Source organism: Taudactylus pleione, unplaced genomic scaffold (assembly GCF_031769625.1).
Source record: "Taudactylus pleione unplaced genomic scaffold, aTauple2 ptg000427l, whole genome shotgun sequence".
In the NCBI taxonomy this organism is placed as follows: Eukaryota; Metazoa; Chordata; class Amphibia; order Anura; family Myobatrachidae; genus Taudactylus; species Taudactylus pleione.
The window spans coordinates 235,783-258,062 of record NW_028284829.1 but is presented as its reverse complement, the minus strand read 5'-3'; the positions used below and the strand labels follow the sequence as shown (position 1 = coordinate 258,062).

The following is a 22,280-nucleotide window of genomic DNA, read 5'->3' as shown; positions in this document are numbered from 1 at the left end:
CCCGCACTATGCTTTAATTTTGTTTAAGGGGGTGTGGTCATGCTTCCCGTAAATAGGCCACACCCCTCCCCCCGAGCCAGCCTTCCCTGGTACCAGACATTAAGATCAGGCATATAGGACTCTCAGTATAGGAAGTATCCGGGGCGGATTGGGGCACCTGGAGAGCAGGAAATGTCCCGCTGAGTCAGTCACATCCCCCCTCTGCCGTGCCAGCTCACACTGCCTGCCGGCCCGGGCTGAATGATATGCAGCGATTCCGGTATTTGCGTTCCACTGTGGAGCGCAAACTAGAACCTGTCATCTCCGGCTAACAGGCACTTCCGGGTGCCGTTAGCCAGAGCAGCAGCGGCTTTTTGCCACCACAATACAGCTGTTGCTGGGGCCTCGGCCGGCATCACTGACAAGCTGGGAGCGAGTGCCCAACCCGGCAGACATGGTCACACCGACCCACTATGGATCCCAGGAGCCGGGAAAGGTGCTGCGGCAGGAGGAGGATGGCTGGAGGCTGGCACCACCTGGAGCAACTCGAGACAAGTGTGACATGGACGTTGGAGAGGTGGCCAGCTTCATTCAGCCGGGGAGAGGGGGGGCACAGACATTTATAGGTTTATTTACTGCTGTAAACAACAACAAAAAAATGCTAAGCCTGCAGCCACCTCACAGCTGTAGTCCATGCCTCTCCCTATCACCCACTATCTCTGTCACCCTCTGCCTCTCCCTATCACCCTCTGCCTCTCCCTATCACATGCTATCCCCTGTCACCCTCTTCCTCTCCCTATCACCCACTATCTCCCTCACCCACTGCCTCTCCCTGTCACCCTCTGCCTCTCCCTATCACATGCTATCCCCTGTCACCCTCTGCCTCTCCCTATCACATGCTATCCCCTGTCACCCTCTGCCTCTCCCTATCACATGCTATCCCCTGTCACCCTCTGCCTCTCCCTATCACATGCTATCCCCTGTCACCCTCTGCCTCTCCCTATCACATGCTATCCCCTGTCACCCTCTGCCTCTCCCTATCACCCACTATCTCCCTCACCCACTGCCTCTCCCTGTCACCCTCTGCCTCTCCCTATCACATGCTATCCCCTGTCACCCTCTGCCTCTCCCTATCACATGCTATCCCCTGTCACCCTCTGCCTCTCCCTATCACATGCTATCCCCTGTCACCCTCTGCCTCTCCCTATCACATGCTATCCCCTGTCACCCTCTGCCTCTCCCTATCACATGCTATCCCCTGTCACCCTCTGCCTCTCCCTATCACATGCTATCCCCTGTCACCCTCTGCCTCTCCCTATCACATGCTATCCCCTGTCACCCTCTGCCTCTCCCGATCACATGCTATCCCCTGTCACCCTCTCCCGATCACATGCTATCCCCCTGTCACCCTCTATCTCCCATTCACAAACTGACTTTAAAGCTGAGCTTTGGGATCTCCGTACTTTTCCCCGGCCCCAGAAACATACACCTCACACCCTAACCCCATGCCCAGAGACATACACTACTCACTCTACCCCCTGCCCTAGAGATATAAACTACTTACCTCACTCAATGTGTTTACTTTTTTCTTGTGGGTGCTAATGTTATTTTTTTTTTTTTTTCCTATGGAGGACAATGTGTTATGTTGTTTTCTGTAGGGGACAATGTGTGTTTGTTTTTTTTTGTTTTTGTTTTTTTTTTTTGTGCAATGTTTTTAGTCTGCACATGTATCTGCGTTGCATTACAGATGCTTCCCAATGCTGTTCGTACAGAGCGGCAGTACACATTCTGAAGCACGTACCAAGAAGTGTATCAGAAATGTGTTGGGTGTTCCTAGTTGGTTACAGGAGGTTGGCTAATCAGACACAGATGTCACGTAGTATGGGAGTGTTGCTGGAGGTGGTTGTGTACAGAGATGCTGTATTGCTCACACAGGAGGCCTTATACTCCAGATGATCTGACCTAGCATGGGACTGGTGAAAGGCTCATTGCTATGACTGTTGGTGGCGTGTATGGATGCACAAAGCATGATTACAGTGTCTGTAGACACTGACAATGGGTGTCGGATGCACGGCTGTACACCAGGGAAGGGCACTGTAGCGGTATTAGCATAAAGTCAAAGGTGAAACTTTGTCCAACTCAAAATCAGGTCCTCAACAGACTCCACCCCCATTAGGGCTGCCTCCAAAAATTTCTCAGACTGGTTTTCCATCCCAATCCGCCCCTAGGAAGTATATACCTGTTCCCAGAATAGGGAGACTAATACCCCTTTTACACCAGAGCAAAAACCTGGGTTTTTGCTGGGTCTACCCGGGTCGCAGCTCAGTGTAAAAGGGTCCCTGAAAAATAACCTGGGTCAAGTGACCCTGCAATCCAACCCAGGTAGCTACCAGGGTTGGACCCAGGATGGACCCAGGTAATGGTGCAGTGTAAACGGTGCAACCCGGGTTATCCAACCTTGGTCATGCCTAAAATTAGCTTATTGGTGGTTGTGGAGCATTCACCTCCCACTTTTTATGACCTCACAGGTTTAGCAGGGCAGACCTGAGTTCAGTGTGAACAGGGCTGACCTGGGAGTAACCCAGATCAAAGGTGCAGTGTAAATGGGTCGGACCTGGGTTTTTGGTGGAAAAGAGGTATTAGTTATCTTCAGGCAAAAAGCCGTTGCTGTAATCCAAGAGTGTCTAGTCAAGGACCATCTTTCTAGTGCAGCTCTGCAGATGGATAAAGCTGGCAGAGCTAAGGCTGGGTACACACCTAAAGGTTTTCTGTCCCTATCCAACTAGTTGATTGGTTGGAATGAAAATCTGGTAATGTATGATAGTAAATGACAATCAGCAATTTGCTCCCAAATGTCGGAAAATGGACAAAAACTGTTTCAACAAATTGTTACACTGTCCTACATGTCTCTGTACAGGTCTGTTATACTCACACATGTCACACCCCTCACCTGTACTGTGTATATATCATACATTGTTACTGTCCTACATGTCTCTGTACAGGTCTGTTATACTCACACATGTCACACCCCTCACCTGTACTGTGTATATATCATACATTATTATACTGTCCTACATGTCTCTGTACAGGTCTGTTATACTCACACATGTCACATCCCTCACCTGTACTGTGTATATATCATACATTATTATACTGTCCTACATGTCTCTGTACAGGTCTGTTATACTCACATGTCACACCCCTCACCTGTACTGTGTATATATCATACATTATTATACTGTCCTACATGTCTCTGTACAGGTCTGTTATACTCGCACATGTCACACCCCTCACATGTACTCTGTGTATACATCATACATTGTTACACTGTCCTACATGTCTCTGTACAGGTCTGTTATACTCACACATGTCACACCCCTCACATGTACTCTCTGTGTATACATCATACATTGTTACACTGTCCTACATGTCCCTGTACAGGTCTGTTATACTCACACATGTCACACCACTCACCTGTACTGTGTATATATCATACATTGTTACACTGTCCTACATGTCTCTGTACAGGTCTGTTATACTCACACATGTCACACCCCTCACCTGTACTGTGTATATATCATACATTGTTACACTGTCCTACATGTCTCTGTACAGGTCTGTTATACTCACACATGTCACACCCCTCACCTGTACTGTGTATATATCATACATTATTATACTGTCCTACATGTCTCTGTACAGGTCTGTTATACTCACACATGTCACACCCCTCACCTGTACTGTGTATCTCATACATTGTTACACTGTCCTACATGTCTCTGTACAGGTCTGTTATACTCACACATGTCACACCCCTCACCTGTACTGTGTATATATCATACATTATTATACTGTCCTACATGTCTCTGTACAGGTCTGTTATACTCACACATGTCACATCCCTCACCTGTACTGTGTATATATCATACATTATTATACTGTCCTACATGTCTCTGTACAGGTCTGTTATACTCACACATGTCACACCTCTCACCTGTACTGTGTATCTCATACATTGTTACACTGTACTACATGTCTCTGTACAGGTCTGTTATACTCACACATGTCACACCACTCACCTGTACTCTCTGTGTATACATCATACATTGTTACACTGTCCTACATGTCTCTGTACAGGTCTGTTATACTCACACATGTCACACCCCTCACATGTACTCTGTATATATCATACATTGTTACACTGTCCTACATGTCTCTGTACAGGTCTGTTATACTCACACATGTCACACCCCTCACCTGTACTCTGTATATATCATACATTGTTACACTGTCCTACATGTCTCTGTACAGGTCTGTTATACTCACAGTAATTCCTCTATCCGGCATGTAGTACAGGACAGAGCTTTCGCCAGGGCAGAGAAGTCAGTGCCTCCCAGCTTGTTACCAGATAGATCCAGTGTCCTCAGGGACTGGTTAGTCCATATTGCAGGTGCCAGCTGGGAGCATGAGCTGTGTGTCAGGTTGTTGTTACTCAAACTGTAAGAGAAATTTGGAGTAAATACATTTTTTGGTGACTATTTTGTCTCTAATAAATTTTTTATTGAATTTTTCAAAAAGAAGAACACAAATACAATAAAACACAGTAGACTAAAAATAAAATAATCTACAAAAATTAGGAAACAAGGGTGTACAGCAAAAGAAAGGAAGAAAACACAACGGAAGGGAAAGATGGGGGGGGGGGGCACAATACCCAAATATAAACATTCCAATATATAGTTATCAAAGCCAAACAAATACAAATGTAAATTTGTTACTATAGAAATCAGACAGTTATTTGGGAACATACTGTGCCGAGGGGCTGGGGACCGTGCGCCTTATATACATGTAATTTCACTCCCTTGATACGTTCCGTTACTAAGCAGTTGGATGATGGGGATGATCTACCTCTACTAGGTCAAGCGGATGAGTTAAAAAGCATCTTGTTACCAAAACTGTCCTATAGTAGAAGGGTATTCTGAAGATACCCATCAGGATATATATAATGCAGATTTGGCGCACTGGTCTAAAAAAAAAAGCTACATTTCAATGTCACAAACGTGTAAAACATGGTGAAGGTGGTCTTGTTGTTCCAAACATTAGCCTACTTACCCCTGCTGTGTGTTATGGTTCTACCACTGATTGGTGCAGTACTAACATCTAGTCCTTTTCTCGGAGATACAGACCTCTCATGGGTCAAGATGCAAAAAATTCTTTCTAGTGATTATACTTTTTCACAATCTCTACCTGTGTGTGCAAATCCTTGTGTTCTTCCTGCATCTGATAATGTTTGGTGTAAGGAATAGAGGAAGGGATTATGGCAACTAAAGATATCTTTGATTCTGGGGGCACTAACATTTCAGGTATGAATGGATAAATATGGATTACTGTTGTTTGGACTAGAGGTGCGTACACACTAGACAATGTGCTCACCATGCCATGTCGTTAGCGATTTCCCTTGAACTCTCCTCTGCAGCTCCCAGGCTCTCCAGAACACGATATGGTGCCAACAAGTGTCCAATCTGACTAAAGATCAATCTGCACAAAATAGTGTACAAGATTGGCAGATCTTGCCCACAGTAGGCAAGATCTGAAGATGCAATGTACGAGCATTGGCATAGTGATCGTCAGTGGACACTCACGATTTGGACACATTTTACACAATTTGTCGTTCCGATGCATCGACAGCGGTTGAACCGTGTAAAATATCTTCTAGTGTGTACGCACCTTTTTTAAGCTTTGACATCCATTATATGCCAAGTGGTTGGGAGATTTTCCTGAAAGCTGTACTTCGGTGGGATCACTAACCCAGATGGAGCTTCCCTTGAAATATGTTCCATGTGCTACTATCTAAGACAGTGATTCCCAACCTCGGTCCTCAAGGCACACTAATACCTCTTTTCCACCAAAAACCCAGGTCCGACCTGGGTTTTTGGACATGGTTCCAACCCTGGTCAGACCCATTTACACTGCACCTTTGATCTGGGTTACTCCCAGGTCAGCCCTGTTCACACTGAACTCAGGTCTGCCCTGCTAAACCTGTGGGGTCATAAAAAGTGGGAGGTGAATGCTCCACAACCACCAATCCTCTCATTTTAGGCATGATCCAGGTCAGATAACCCGGGTTGCACCGTTTACACTGCACCATTACCTGGGTCCAACCCTGGTAGCTACCTGGGTAGGATTGCAGGGTCACTTGACCCAGGTTATTTTTCAGGGACCCTTTTACACTGAGCTGAGACCCGGGTAGACCCAGCAAAAACCCAGGTTTTTGCTCTGGTGTAAAAGGGGTATAACAGTCCTAGTTTTAGTGATATCCCTGATTGTGCACAGATGGTTAAATCAATATAACTGAGGTACTAATTAAGTCACTTGTGCTTAAGTATGGCTATCCCTAAACCCTGGACTGTTAGCGTGCCTTGAGGACCGTGGTTGGGAACTCCTGGTCTAAGGTCCATTTTCGCACCATACACAGAGCTTGTATTGCTGAGGGGCAGCGGATGCATATGGTGGTGGAAGAGATGGGTCAGTGCCCCAAGTGTACTGCACAGAAGCACTTTTTTTTACTATATATTTTGGGTATTGCCCAAAAGTAATACCCCATTCAGACATACGACCCGGGAAACTTCCTGCTCAGACCCGGGAATTTCTCCTGTGCAAATTCCCGGGTATTTGGTAGAGACCCCCCTTTCACACTACAGAGTCTACCCGGGAAATTCCCAGGTAGACCCCTTTCAGACATAAGACAGGTTTTTTAGTTTTTATTATTACCTGCCCTTCCTAGTCTATCCCCTCTGGCTGCCGCTGATCATGTCGTCATCATCATGCAGCCGGCCAATCACTGCAGCCATTTTATTATGAAATTATTTATATCTGCCCTGGTGGTCCAGCAGAAGTGCGGCCGGCCCTCTGTGGCAGAGACCCGCCGGTGGGTGTCCCCGGCATCCGGTTGGGGTTCTCTGTACACAGCCAGCGGTGCGGGGGGTGGGGGTGCAGCAGCGCTGAGCGTCCTATAGGACGCTCTTCGCTGCCAACTCAATGTAAAAGCTGCTTGGTGCAGCCCGGGAGTAAATTCCCAGGTAGCACCATTCAGACATAAGCAGGGTAATTTCCCGCAACTGAAGTCCTGGGAAATTCCCTGGACTATTGAAGGGTTGGCTACTCTGGAACGTGTTCCCGGGTAGGTACCTTTCAGACATACGCAGCAACCCTGGAATTTGGCTGAGGCAGGCCAAATTCCCGGGATTCTCGCTATGTCTGAAAGGGGTATAAGTGAGAAGTTTCAGTCCAGCATTTCTTTACATAAGGTAGGAAATAAAACTCGCAGAAGAGATCAGAACTTTTACAGAGGTGATAGAGTACAAAAAATAAAATCTTACCCCAGGCGTTGGATCCTGCACTTAGGATGACTTAATGCAGACGTTATGAAATGAATACGTGAATCATTTAGGCCAGTGGCGGTGAAACTGGAAAACAAATAAACAGGAGATTACATTATGCTAGTGATTGTAAAGAGACTCTGCTCAGACATAGGAGCATATTAATTTTGTCTGATCCTAAAAATTAAGATTGTGGTAATAATTAATCTTTTATTGCTGGATTATATTACAGTACAGTTGCCGGTATAAAGGCTCCGAGAATAACCTATATAGCAGTCAGTGAGCCCTCTAGCGAAAAAAAAAAAAAAAAGTAAAATGTAGCTCGTAGGTATTTGCATAAAATGCCGATGTGGCTGGTTTCCCTCGTCTACCACCTTCTGGTGTCCGTGCTGCCATCACCACTTAGAAATTATTCTGTCTACACGTTTCATCCAGTTTGGACTGTCAGAGATCCCTGGGTGGACACTGGAAGATGTTGCACAAGGGAAGCTGGAAGTAGTCACCCTGAGCGCCTTAACAAACGCTCGGAACCTGGCACAAAGTATCACCTCATACTGGATCACACTGAGTGGGATTGAGGGCACTCAAGGGGTTGGCCTTGCACCGCAGGATATTACCAAGGACGTGCTGTTACAAACTCCTTTACAATCCTGGGACAACCTTGTTTAAACGTATGAAGTTACTGGGAACTAACGTAGTTCATTTATAGAGTATCAGCTCCTGGGACACCAGATTTTTTTTTTTTTTTTTTAAACTCTCATCAAAACCACTTATGCTGATTAGACAAATTATACATTATACTTACAAGGAATTGCTGCCCGTGATTTAAAGACAATCCGCTCTCGGGACTATTGAGTTTTTAACTCCTCTGACTACAGGTGCCATTTAGGCAGTTTTACATACTAGTATTATTTTCTAACAAAACTATTTCATGTATTTCTGGACAAATTTGCTTGTGTTTTATTTACCTTTAGGGACAAATAAATGTTTTTTTTTTATTCTATGTCTAGTTGTCTATACAGTGATCAAAAATTAAGTTATACATGTAATGCTATTTTATATAGTATTTTTATTAAAATTTGTATTTAAGTTAGTTTTAGGTTTAATATATACAGTCAATTCATAATTAAAATTTTGATAATAGCTTAACAGCTGAAAAATATTTTTTTATCTGATTACCTCCGAGATCCAGTGATCACCCCCTCGCCCCTCATAGTGTTTTTAATTATGAGCCATTTTAATATTTTTTGGGGGTTTTTTTTAGCAAGGAGGGGAACCTTACTACATCTTAGGGCTGCTGGTAACGTCCCCTCTCACAATTTAGCTTTATACCCCAAAATATACTTACAAAAAGAAATATACAGATAACTTCACCCTAAATAAATTACTAACATGGTAATTAAACATTTATTAAAAAATTATTGGCCAAACTAGAATGGATGGAGAATCTTATTACTATTATTTTTGCTATTATTGATTAAATTCACAGGAGAAACCATTAACCAAAGACTGTCAGTAATTTAGCCAAATTACAATCATGAGGTGCACCGGAGTATGTAAGCAGTGGCGTTTCCATAATGGGCGCTACGTGTCTACAGTAGGCATACAAGTAATAATAGGGATACTTGGCATTCTACAAATTTGTTATAATATTGTGCTTCACCCAACATAAATTCTAGATTAAATTATGATATAAAATATTTTTCAAGAAGACTTTTGGGATGTTGGAGTAGTGTATACATGGGTTGGGTATGTAATGCCACCGGATGGAAAACTGGCGGTTGAAATCCCGACGCCAGAAGGCCGGCAGATGAAGATCCCAACAGGGGAGGTAAGTAGGCTATCACCCCCCCCCCCCCCCTAACCCTCCCTTAGTGGTGCGGAACCTCTCCCCAGGGTTGCCTAAACTTACGCCCCTGCCACTTAGGGAGGATTAAGGTGCGGGGTGGGGAGGGGGGGGGGGGGGGGTTTTATCTATAATGGGTGCAGGGGGAACACAGGCCCCTGGGTCCAGGGGGGCCCCGCACCGCACACCCTGCACCCATTATTTTTTTTTATTACATTTTACAGTAAAGGGTACACAGAACATTACATTACAATACAGTAACCAAAATATAAACAGAACACAAGTAACAATTAGCAACATAATTCTCCATACACAGTACAGCTCTGATGGTGACGGCTGTCATAGAAGTGTTAGAGAAGAAGGCTGTGAGACAGTGGGGAGGAGGACCCTGCTCCTAGGAGCTTACAATCTAGGGGAGACTGACAGATGACATGAGGCATGAGTGTGTAGAGGGGGACCTGAGTGCAGGAAGTAGGTGAGGTAGAGATGGCTGAGGCGGGAGGGACAGAGACCTGGTGACACGGTTATGTGGTGGAAGGGTATGCTTTGGTGAACAGGTGGGTTTTCAGTGCACGTTTGAAGCTCTGAAGGGTCGGGGAGAGCCTGAACGAGCGAGGAAGCTCATTCCAGTGAAGGGGGCTGCACGGGCAAAGTCTTGGACACGAGCATGAGATGAAGTAACCAGGGTGGAGGAGAGGTAACAGTCATTGGCAGACCGGTGTGAGCGGGAGGGAGTGTGTAAGACAATGAGGTTGGAGATGTAGGGAGCAGTAGAGTTAGAGAGGGCCTTGTATGTGAAGGTGAGGAGTTTGAAGAGGATTCTGTAGGGGAATGGGAGCCAGTGAAGGTTTTGGCAGAGGGGAGCAGCAGAAGTGGAACGGTGGGAGAGGAAGATAAGTCTAGCTGCAGCATTGAGAACAGACTTGAGGGGGGCAAGATGGCAATGTGGGAGGCCAGTAAGGAGAAGGTTGCAGTAGTTGAGACGAGAAATGATTAGTGAATGAATAATCAGTTTGGTAGCATTCTGGGAGAGGAAAGGCCTAATGCGAGCGATGTTGCGTAGCTAGAACAGACAGGATTGTGCCAGAGATTGAATGTGGGGGGTGAAGGAGAGAGTGGAGTCAAGGATGACACCCAAACAGCGAAGTTGGGATACAGGGGAGACTATGGTGTTGTCAACAGTGATAGCGAGATTGGATGGAGTTGAGACTCTATTAGGGGGAAAGATGATGAGTTCGGTTTTGTTCATGTTGAGCTTCAGAGAGCGCTCGGACATCCAGGAATAGATGGCGGAGAGGCAACTGGTTATCTGAGAGAGGACAGAAGGGGAGAGCTCAGGAGAGGAGAGTTATAGTTGCCTGTCATCGGCATAGAGGTGGTATTGGAGGACGAAGGAGCTGATGAGTTCGCCTAGTGTAGAGTTGTACAGGGAGAAGAGCAGCGGGCCCAGGACAGAACCCTGCGGGATATGGGATAGGGTGGAAGGTGGAGCCAGAGGCAGACACTGAGAAGGAGCGGTTGGTGAGGTAAGAGGTGAACCAGGCATGGATGGTGTTAGAGATGCCAAAGGTCTGAAGGGTGCGGAGGAGGAGAGTATGATCCACGGTGTCGAAGACTGCAGAGAGGTCCAGGAGGATGAGCAGAGAGAAGTGGCCCCTGGATTTGGCTGCTAGCAGGTCATTGGTGACTTTGGCCAGGGCAGTTTCAGTGGAGTGAAGTGGGCGAAAGCCAGATTGAAGAGGATCAAGGATGGCGTTGTCGGAGAGATAGCTGGTGATGCGGCTGTAGACAAGCCGCTCAAGTAGTTTTGAGGCAAAAGGGAGAAGAGATATGGGGCGGTAATTGGCGGGTGAGGACGGGTCGAGGTTGGGTTTTTAAGAATAGGTGTGACAAGAGCATGTTTGAATGAGGAGGGAAAGATGCCGTTGGAGAGAGATAAGTTGAAAAGGTGAGCAAGGTTGGAGCAGGCAGTTGAGGAGAGGGAGCGTAGAAGGCGAGAAGGGCAGGTGGAAGGTGGAGAGGACAAGATGAGGGAGTGGACCTCATCGCACGTGGTGGGGCTAAAAGAGCACAAGGTGGGATGGCCGGGAGGTACGGATGGCGGGGGAGGTAGGGTTGCAGCAAAGAGATTTGAAGGAAATACTGTGACTAATTGCCTCAATTTTGGAAGAGAAGGAGGCAAAGTCAAATGCAGTGAGGGAGGCGTGGAGGGGGGGATGAGGGAGAGTGTTAAAAGTACCAAAAAGGCGGCGGGGATTGGAGGACTGAGAGGTGATGAGCAACTGGAAGAAGGATTGCTTGGCGAGGGAGAGGGCTGAGCTGTATGAAGAGAGGACAAACTTGAAGTGAAGGAAGTCCGCCAGAGAGCGAGATTTCCTCCTGAGGCGCTCGGCTGTGCGTGAGCACTTTTGGAGAAACCGGGTCAGTTTTGGAGTGCCAGGGTTGGGGTTTGGACTGACTGAGGGGGACAGAGGAGGTGGGGGCTACAGAGTCAAGTGCAGAAGTGATGGTGATGTTGTAGAACGAGGCTGCCTGATTAAGGCAGGCCATGGTTGAGAGAGGAGAGTATCAAGTGATGAGGACAGGACAGCAGGGTCAAGAGTCTCAAGATTGCGTCTGGTGATGGTGGCTTTGGGTGAGTGGAGGAGTTGAGAGAGTGAAGGAAAGCAGATGGTGGTCAGAGAGGGGGAAGGGAGAGTTGGAGAAGTCAGAGAGAGCACACAGATGGGTAAAGACAAGGTCAAGGGGGTGGCCGAAACAGTGGGTAGCGGTGGAGGTCCATTGAGAAAGTCCAAAGGAGGAGGAGAGGGCAAGAAGATTGGTGGATGCAGGATTAGTGATTTCAATACGGATGTTAAAGTCAGCAAGGATTATAGAGGGAAGGTCAGCAGAGAGGAAGTGGGGAAGCCAGGCAGCAAAGTTGTCAAGGAATTGGGTGGGGGAGCCTGGGGGATGGTAAATGACTGCAACGCGGAGATGAATGGGGTAGAAGAGACTGATAGTGTACCTCAAAGGTGGAGAAAGAAAGGGAGGGCTCAGGTGATATAATGCGAAAGATGCAGTTGGGAGATGAGAGGATGCCCACTCCGCCGCCTTGGCGATTGTCAGGTCTGACAGAGTGGGTGAAGGAGAGGCAGCGGGGGAGGCAGGTTTCGGTGATGGCGAGAAGATTTAGAGTGTGAAATAAAAAGGTCGTGGATAGCGGGCAGTTTATTGCAGACAGATCTGGTGTTCCAGAGAGCACAGGAGAATGGGAGGGAGGGGACGGGGGATATGTGGATGAGATTGTCTGGGGTGAGGGCATGTGGGCTAGATCTAAGGGGAAGGTGTAAGCTGGTGAATATGGTTGGTATGGGGCAGGGGCGAGGAGGCATGGTGGCTGACTCAGGGTGGAGGGAAAGTGAAGGTTGACAAGAGAACAAGCAGGAGGTAGGCAGGAAACCACAGCAGAGGATGCAGCTAATTAGAGGGGAGGCAGACAATTAGGAAGTGTGATATGGTGGTGAGGTAGTGGAAGAGACTAGGTAAATATTGTTGGAGGAATAAAATGTCACATGATGAGTAGGAAATAATACACTGGTAAGAAGTAGATTAGACAGGGTATTCATGTGTATATAAAGCAAATGACATTATTTGGGGTGTGCAATCAGAGGTTTTTCAAGATCTGAAATTTCAGTGCAAGAAGCTGCAGCTGAGGAGAAATAATAATAATACTTTCCTCTCCGGAGTCCCACGTCGGCGCCATTTTCCCTTAGTCTTCGCATGCGCAGTACAGGGAAAATGGCCGCCGCAGCCATTTTCCCGGTTACCTGTGCATACACTGTACACTTTGGGCACGCTCTAGTGCCCAGAGTCTATAACTCCGGTGCTGGCCACGCACAGCTCAGTGCGCTGCCGGACGGAGAGGAGGGGGCCCATGTCGGAGACCGCAGGGCCCCCTCCTCTCTAGAAACGGCCCTGCTTAGTGGTGCCTAACCCTCCCAGGCAGGTGCCTAACCCAAAGTCTCCCTGAGAGTCCCTAAACCTTACCTCCCCCCGCGCGGCTAATAGCTCCCAACGCCCGGCTTACCCAAGTTCTGTATGCCGGGCGTCGAGATTTCACCGTGGGGCTAATGATATGTGTAGGTATTTAGACACCTATCTTTAGTCCCATGTCGGGCTTACAGTGTCGGGAAGTTGCCGGTTGGCATTTCGACCGCCGGCTTCCTGACTACATCCTGGTATGGAGTTCAAGTATTAACTAGTTTTTCCAACTAGTTTGTGGGCCAAATGTAATAGCCGTTGAGGATTTATTGATATTATAACAATTTAGCTGCAAGACTTACAGTGGCAATTTTTTTTTAACGTAAAACCAGGTCGGTTGCTGCTCTAAATCTTGTTGGTAAATCGTAAAACTACCAGGTTATTATATTTGAGCTTCTCTCTGTTAATGCTAGATTCCACCCAATCCGTACAAAATAAATAATCAATTCAGTTAATTACTGGCACAACTGCTGCTCCCCAGTGTGATAATACTCTGCTTCTTCCAAAAAGCCAATCCTAAAAGTAGTTTTCCGAAGACCATACGTTTACTTCTCTTGTATACTGTAGAGTTCCCAGATTGCCCAGTCACGAGAAGGTAAATGACATTTAAAAGATTAATTTTATATAGTTTAGAATTATTTTCCAAAGGCAATATTGTAAGGCTAACTATAATATTATATAAACAACAGAAGAAGTCAGCCTCAGGTGATTTACAGGTGTGATATTATCTTGACTACATCCAATCTTGTACAATATGTTAATGCAGACAATAAACAAGCCTTATGTAATATTTAGAAAATCTTTTCTCTGTATAAGTTGGATATTTTATTTTAACATGGGCACCCAAAATCCGCTTAAGATTCAATATTGGGAATTTGTTGTAGAATGAAATGCGAAGCACCTCACTATTAGGAGTTCTAGGTGTCGTCACTGCAACTTGCAGATTGAGGGGGATCCAGGATCCCCTCAGAACAAGAGAAGTCAAATATAATAATAATATAAAATGTATTATGGTCAAAGATTCAATCAAAAAGTAGATATCATACAGCGCTCATGAGGATAGTGCATTGTATGATATCACCCAAGGAGACATAGAGACTACCATCTCTGAGATTTTTTCCACCTGTATACCTGGTTAATGTGGGGGTAGCGGTATTATAGTATGTTTTAAAGATTTATGTGATCAATTTTATTCGTAATATTAAAACATCAAGTTTTATTATCAAGTGCACTTCATCTGGTTTTAATTGATTAATATACTATCCTCATGAGCGCTGTATGATATCTACTTTTTGCTATTCCATATTGAGTGTGACTACTCAACCAGTACAGCTGCTGTGGGAACAATAGCCCATTATTGAGCGCCTGTTGTGAAGTTATCTTCACATTATTTCCATCAAAGATTCAATCAAATACCATAAGAATTTTATACTTACCATATTGGTGAGATTTCAACCGGGAGACCACTTACCACTATTTAGACTGGGGACAGAAAACTGTCCAAGACATTAAATCTTCCTCAGTTGTTCCTATATGAATGAGACTGTTCTGCATATCCAGCAATTGTTTCTGTGCCGACACTCGCGGCACCCTGCACGTAAATCAGGTATCCATTCTGATAGAGAGCAGGTACACGTGAAATGCGTCAGTTTTCTCTGGTACATGCAAATCCCATTGTGGTAACCAGACGTAATGAAGTTAATATCACCTGTATAACAACTACTCTTTCTGGAAATTTAGAACTTTCTACATTTTTTTTTTTTTTTAATTTTGTATAAAAAAATGAAAAAGAAAAATGAACATTTCGAGAACTACCCCACGCTGGAGGCCACCAACACTTACACCACCATTACAGCAGGTGCAGTTTCACTGACTGACTCTGGCCTCCTGTGGTTGTGGTCGTGCATCTGGGAACTCCGCAGTTTGCACCGACACTCCCATAATATGTCCATGAGAGACTTTTTGCCTTCACTTCTAGTCACCACCCAGAAACACTCATCATTTGGTCGGCCCATTTGCGTGGAACACATGCACCAGAAAAAGAATCGCTCAACTACATCAACATCGTCATTGCGTGCGACTTGGAATAAGGCACTACCTGTCTAGCAAGGATCAAATATTTCCTGGCTGAAATCTCACCTATAGGATGGAAATTACATTTTTATGGTATTTGACTGATTTCATGTTTCAACCATAATAGATTTCACATTATTATTATAGGTGACTTATATTTCTGGTTCATTGGCTTCCAAGAGAATCTCTATACTTCAATCTTGTAAATGCCTCCAACCATTTGGCCATTCTAGTTTTGACTGTATCTAAATCTATAAAATGCCCAATCAGTTAAAATATATATATAGATACATACATACATACATACATACAACGGGTTGATATAGCAGATAGGGTTGCCCATGCGGAAAACCATATACAGGTTGAGGCTCCCATATCCAAATATTCCGAAATATGGAACATTTTTAGCATGACTGAGAAAGTAAAACCTTTGCTTTCTGATGGTTAAATGTACAAAAACTTTGTTTAAAGCACAAATTATGAAAAATATAGTACAAAATAACCTTCAGGCTGTGTGTATAAGGTGTATATGAAACATAAATGAATTTCATGTATGTACACAAACTTTTTTTGATGCACTAAATTATTAAAAATATATTATAAAATGACCTTCAGGCTATGTGTATAATGTGTATATAAAACATAAATGCATTATGTGTTTAGATTTGGGTCCCATTCCCAAGATATTTCATTATTTTATGCAAATATTCCAAAATACGGAGTATTCCAATATCCAAAATACCCCTGGTCCCAAGCATTTTGGATATGGGAGACTCAACCTGTAATGGGGATTGTCTCGCACCTTGACCTAACAAGTAATATTTTTGGGGTGTGGTTGACAGGGGCACAATGGTAGGAAGAAATTCAGGTAAAGAATTCTCACTTTGTGATGACTATATAACGTGAATGGATTTACATTGATAAATTGGTTTAGAAATCAAAGTCCCTGCATCTAGACTTACTGAAATATTGTCACTTTCAATTTTCTGGTGGTTAATTACTATGGTTCCAAACCAATGTCTTATATTATGTCTACCTTGGTAAAACTTCTATGACCCAGGTGTAATAAAGTGTGTTTAAGTCTAGTCATGACTTACAAACATATTAAAAGGAGATGAAGTCAATGTTGAAAGTTTTGATATTGACATTGTTGAAATGTAGATGTTGAATGTCGGCATCTGAAGATATCGACGACGCGCTCAGAAATTACTCACGGATCTCAGATCACTACCAAACACCACACTACAAAAAGTTAAAAAAGTTATGGACAAGAAAGAGGAAAAAGAGGAGTCTCAAAAGATCAAAAAGATGATTAATAGAAACAACGTGCTAAGTAAAGAACCAACTTCAGTGTTCAGAAAGAACTGAAGTTGGCCCCACAATCTGATATCAATAAAATTAATTTATACACAGATGTTCACAAATATGTGCGAGACCTATGCATAAACAAGTACTTCACAAATTATCTAGTGACAAGAGCAACACCGCCACCAAACAATCAATACATAAATACAGAATTTAAGGTTTAACCCCCACCCAGTGCAAAGGAGAACCCATTGAAACTTTTCAAAAGTTAATGGAAAGGACCCAACTCCCTGAAAACAAATCTAAATTTAAATACAACATATCGAGAGAAAAAAAAAAAACAGTCTAAAAGGAACTAAAAAAACAAAACAGCAGCATTGTTATAAAGCCAGCTGCCAAGGGGGGAGGGGTGGTTATAATGTAAAACATACAAAATGGAAGACGAATGCTTGTTATCAGATACTAACACATATGTATTATTGAATGATGACCCTGCATAAGAATTTAAAAAAAAACTAAGCAAAATGACATTAAGTCACTATACACGTGCATTGCACGACACAGGCTATGTGTACACACCTCTCAACCTTCACTTCTTTTGTGCCCAATTATGTGAAATTATTAGTGTCAAGATGGGAACACGAACACATCTGGAGCAACAATAATTATAAAAAGAATATGATTTGTTGGAATAGATACATCGACGATGTCTTTATATGGGATGGTGTTTTGATGAAGATCTGCAAAGCTTTACAAGTTATATCAATAAGAATGTTAACTTAGAATTCACCACAGTTACTGATCTAGATTTCAAGGTCTAGGAAAATAACCATTTTTTTTTATCAAGAACATCCAAATAGAAACTAGATTCATGAACGACACGTGTATTCACATTTTCATATAACAATAAGCAAATTACCTGCTACATATATATTTATATACATTGAAAATCTTACTTGATGCTCTTGATAGTGCGCAGAACTGGCGACAGTCTCTCCCAACACTCACTCTGGACATTAGTATTCTGTAGATTAAGCGATTCTGTCCTTTTGCAGGATTTGAGGACAAAAGCCAACGTGGTGAAGTTTACAAGTGTGAGAGGACGGACACTACAAAATGTAAAGTTTCTATTTGACCCCAAACATTGTTCTACTAGAGCACCATTCTGGGACTCATACAGGCAGGCAAATAGATTTAAAAACTTCTCTATATCAACATCTTTGTTCTTCTGAACATCAACAAGAGAATTCTGTAGCCAACTGGTAACATCTCTCAAGGCTTCATTGGAAAACTCTCCCAAACATTTCAAAAGGGATCTGGTGGAACTGTCCAAAAAGCCACAGAGAAAGTGCAGAAACATTTCAGCTCGTCCGTCTGTATATAATTTGGTTTTATCAAGCGAACTCTGCAACTTCTCAGGAGAATAGTCAAGATAATGGACCAAGGCAGCCAAACACTCCTGGAGGGTGAGGTGTAGGAAGGAGAAGGTCACATTAGGAGGTTGATCAGATTCTACCATAAAGCTGGATGTGAGATGTGAGGAAGTGTCCACATTGAATGATCCCAGATCTCGTTAATCAAAGACAATGAGGTGATTCATTACTCCATGTTCTGCCATCCACCCAATAGATGTCATCACTTCCCGGGCGCCACATTTATCTTGGCTGTGATTGGACAGAATGTTGCTGACAAATGTCACAAAGAGTTGTGTCACCGTTTTGGGCAGCTGATCAGTGATGGTTGGTTGGGCATTGAAGCACACTGATAGCACTGTACAAATGATCCAGCAGTAAGATGGGATATAACAGAATGTGTATAATGTATCATGCTCCCTCACATGACTAAATGCTGTCTCTGACAAGTCTTTATTTTGAAAAAACATTTCAAAGTACATCTGTCTTTCTTTGGGAGAGAATCCCATGATCTCAGATACTCGATGAAAAGTCTTTGTACCAACTGAGGCCAGTTTAGTTGGACGACTGGTCATTAACACAGAACAGCCCTTGAGAATAATCTGTCTCAGCAAACTAACCACAATCACTCCGAGGGAATGTTTTTGCTTTATATTAAGACATAACTGATCTGATCTGAAATCTATTTGGTGATTACTTTCATCTAAGCCATCAAATATGAAGAGCAGTTTCTCTGGATCCTGTAAGATGTCCCCCAGCTGAGGCTGAAGATAGGGATATTCCTGTAGGATCATCTCCTCCAAGCTGACCTGGTCCAGTCTGTTGAGTTCCCGGAATTTGAAGAAGAAGACAAAAGTAAATCTCTGATAAAGTTTCCCAGTCACCCAGTCATAGACAAACTTCTGCATCAGTGTGGTCTTCCCGACTCCCGGGACTCCACTCACCATCACTACACTTGGATCACAATGTCTCTGGCAGGACCAGCGGAACAGCTTGTTATGTGCTATATGTTCCAACATAAGCCATTCTTTCTTCATGATCTCCTCATGATTTATCCCAGTCTCTATTAGCTCATGCTGAGATCGCTGCCTGAAATGATTGTTGGAGAAGACTAGTATGTTCACGTAACGTTCGGAGATATAGAAACTTTGCTCTTCCTGTGTAGATCTCGGGGGTCTGTGCTCCACTAGGTGCTGAGTTCTCTCCAGGAGATGCTGCTTGTGCTGTCCCTGAATATCTGATAAAGACACAAAGTGGAAAATAAAAAACTTAAATAATGACAATGCTCATGATTCACGATGTTTAGTGTTTTTTTTTTTTCTTCATCTAAAATTCTGTTTTTATAATAAATAAATCTCTTAAATTTTTATGGACTTTTTTTTTTTTTAGTGTTGTTGGGTAATGAAACTTCAGTCTGTTTATCAGCTATAACAGAGGTTCCCAAACTCCGCCATTACAGCCAAGGTTTTAAGGATATACATGCTTGAGCCCAGATTGTTAAATCAGATTGACTGAGGTTCTAATTAAATCACCTGTGCTTAAGTATGGATATCCTTAAAACCTGGACTGGAACCTCTGAGCTAACATACAAATGTGTGTCAATCTCATCTGGTTAGCAATTATGCACCAAGGGCCTGATTCAGACACGGTCGCACGCAGCCTGCCGATGTTTGCAATCTGCGCATGTGTACAAGATGCAGTGCACGTGCGCAAAACAGTCACTGCGATTGGGAAGCGATCGCACCCAGTACACAGCCGCTCCGCAAGCATGAGGGAAAGGACGTGCCGTTTGTGGGTGGTGACGGGGTGGTGCAAACGCAAGCGTATCTGTGTGTTGGAACGCCATTTCAGGGGCGTGCATAATTAAGACGCATCGTCAGCATACACGTCACATGGCTGATATACACACAGCAGTGCTTGCGGTAGGGTTTGGTCAGCCACAAGTGCTGCGTATGGGTCCGATGTCAGCCGATGTTACAGATTGTCACATACACCTCCTGGAGATGACGTGTGTGACTAAGGGAAAGTGGGCGTCTAATTTCATAGCGCGATCGCACGGCAAAACAGTGGGCGTGCTAATTTCTTGCTAGCGATCGCGGGATTTGCATACTTTGGCTGCGGACAGCCTTGCGACCGGGTCTGAATCAGGTCCCCAATTCAGAGTTGGACAGAGACGTGGTGCATGGTGTGTCCTTTGCCGCAGTCATGCAGAAGCAGCTATACAGTCCTTCCCTGGAGTACATCCGGGCGTCAGAATGTGAAAGGATTTAGACGCGGAAATACCACTTGGTGCATCTTTAGATGTCACCATCAGTTGTACTATTGAAACTTGCACCAGACCTATGGCAGATGCAGATCCTCTGTCAGACTAAGGTGCCCTAGGTGAGTGGTTCAACATGCTTATATGCACCCACTATTAACGACATGCCAGCAACACTTCCATAAGACAGAACAACTCTCTGCGCCCTTTTAGCCACCCTCTCATGGGTGCCGAGAGGGGAAGCGGGTACCAATTACCTGGGCCCAGTTCCTTACCGGTCAGCAACCTGTGTCTCCCCAGCCCACATTAGGCCATACCCTCAAAAGTACCAGGACCCAGCACAGCTCTGACACAGTGGTGGGCTGTAGGACCTGCGTGGCAGTGGTGGGCTATAGGACATGCGTGGCAGTGTTGGGCTGTAGGACCTGCGTGGCAGTGGTGGGCTGTAGGACCTGTGTGGCAGTGGTGGGCTGCAGGTAGACAATCCTGGGATCCCGATCTACGGGATACCAGGATTTAGCCACATAAAAGCCCATATTTAAATCCCAAGGTTTGAGGCACCAATCCCGGGATATCAGGATTACTTATCCCCATGGACATGGCGTCCTCCGCAGTGGCACATGCAATTAACTGCAGTGCTAACTTGTACTTCTGGGCCATGATTGAGCCATATAACGGCAATGCAGTGGTGTGACTTCATAGGCCATGCCAGTCCAAACTCCAGCCCATACAGTGCACTCTGCAGGCAGTGAGAGAGGGACTGAGGCACGTGAGAGCGACACAGTGAGGCAGAGGCGAGCTCCTCTCTTCTGCCACTGGCTGACGTCTGATGAAAAGTGAGAGCGACACAGTGACTGAGAGTCCGACAGCCAGGAGGTGATGTCAGGGTAATACTTCAGTGGGGGCTTGCGGCTCTGGGGAAATGATTGTGTCTTTTTCTGTGGGGCCAGTAGGTGTGTATATATGTGTGTGTGTGTGTGTGTGTGTGTATATATATATATATATATATATATATATATATATATATATATATATATATATGTGTATGTATATATATAGATAAATTAATATATATATATATATATATATATATAAATTTATCTATCTGTAGGTGCACTCTGGGAACTAGACTCTGTTAGTATGTATTTTCATATTATACTACTATTCAGAATATTTAATTCCTGCATCACCATAGTGCACAATGCAATAAAATATAATCAGATCCATAACGTGTAACGCCGCTGCCACTACCGAATTCCTCGCCGTGACGTTTATCATATTACACAGAATTATTTACCTCTCAGTACTGGAGTCAGGGTGTGCCCATGTTCATCTAATAGTATCTTCCCCACCAGAGAGTCTCCTAAATGCAAGGAACAGCTCATTGTACCACATGAGAAAGTAAATTCATTCTGTGCATCAGCAAATAAAATATTTAGCATTTTTGTACATGGTAAAATGCAGTCTGCCAACTTCTGGTATCTAACCTATATCTCATTCTTCTGTGTTATGCCCAGTTATACATACACTTACCTACTGTCCTGCAAGCTCCGGGAGATACCTGAAATGACGTGTAGTCCCAGAGGCTCCTGGGAGAGGGGGTGGTTCTCCTGAATCATGGCCAATTCCAAATTAAGTGGGGAAATGAGGCAGGAATTGCAGTTCCTTAGGAAGGGGGGGGGGGGGGGGGCTCTGCATACACCTGGCCTGTATGGGAGGGGGTCCAGGAAGAGACCAATATCACTGTGCAGGAGATACAGAGCTCATAGGCCTGAGACTGGGGTGAGGGTGCACCAGTCACCCATATCAGAAGCTCTGCATACACCTGGCCTGTATGGGGAGGGGGGCTTGTTAAAATTGAGGGACTGGTGAGACTGACGCAGTAGTATGAGACTCGAGTCCTCTCGGGAGTCCCTCCTATATGGTTGTCTAGTGGGTGAGCGTCAGACCGCATCTTACTATTATTATGTTTTACATAATGTTTTTTTTTTTTATGAAAAGTCTAA

General features: G+C 44.4%; 1 protein-coding gene across 1 annotated transcript in view; it reads right to left on the bottom strand.

Annotated features, from left to right (window-relative positions):
- The window catches only part of LOC148506097 (uncharacterized), a 205,770-nt gene that overhangs the window by 7,888 nt on the left and 175,602 nt on the right, over nucleotides 1-22,280 (bottom strand). The window contains 4 exon segments of the mRNA XM_088447270.1: nucleotides 4,306-4,476; nucleotides 7,356-7,442; nucleotides 17,559-19,251; nucleotides 21,572-21,637. Coding sequence (XP_088303396.1) covers nucleotides 4,306-4,476; nucleotides 7,356-7,442; nucleotides 17,559-19,251; nucleotides 21,572-21,637 — 2,017 coding nt within the window.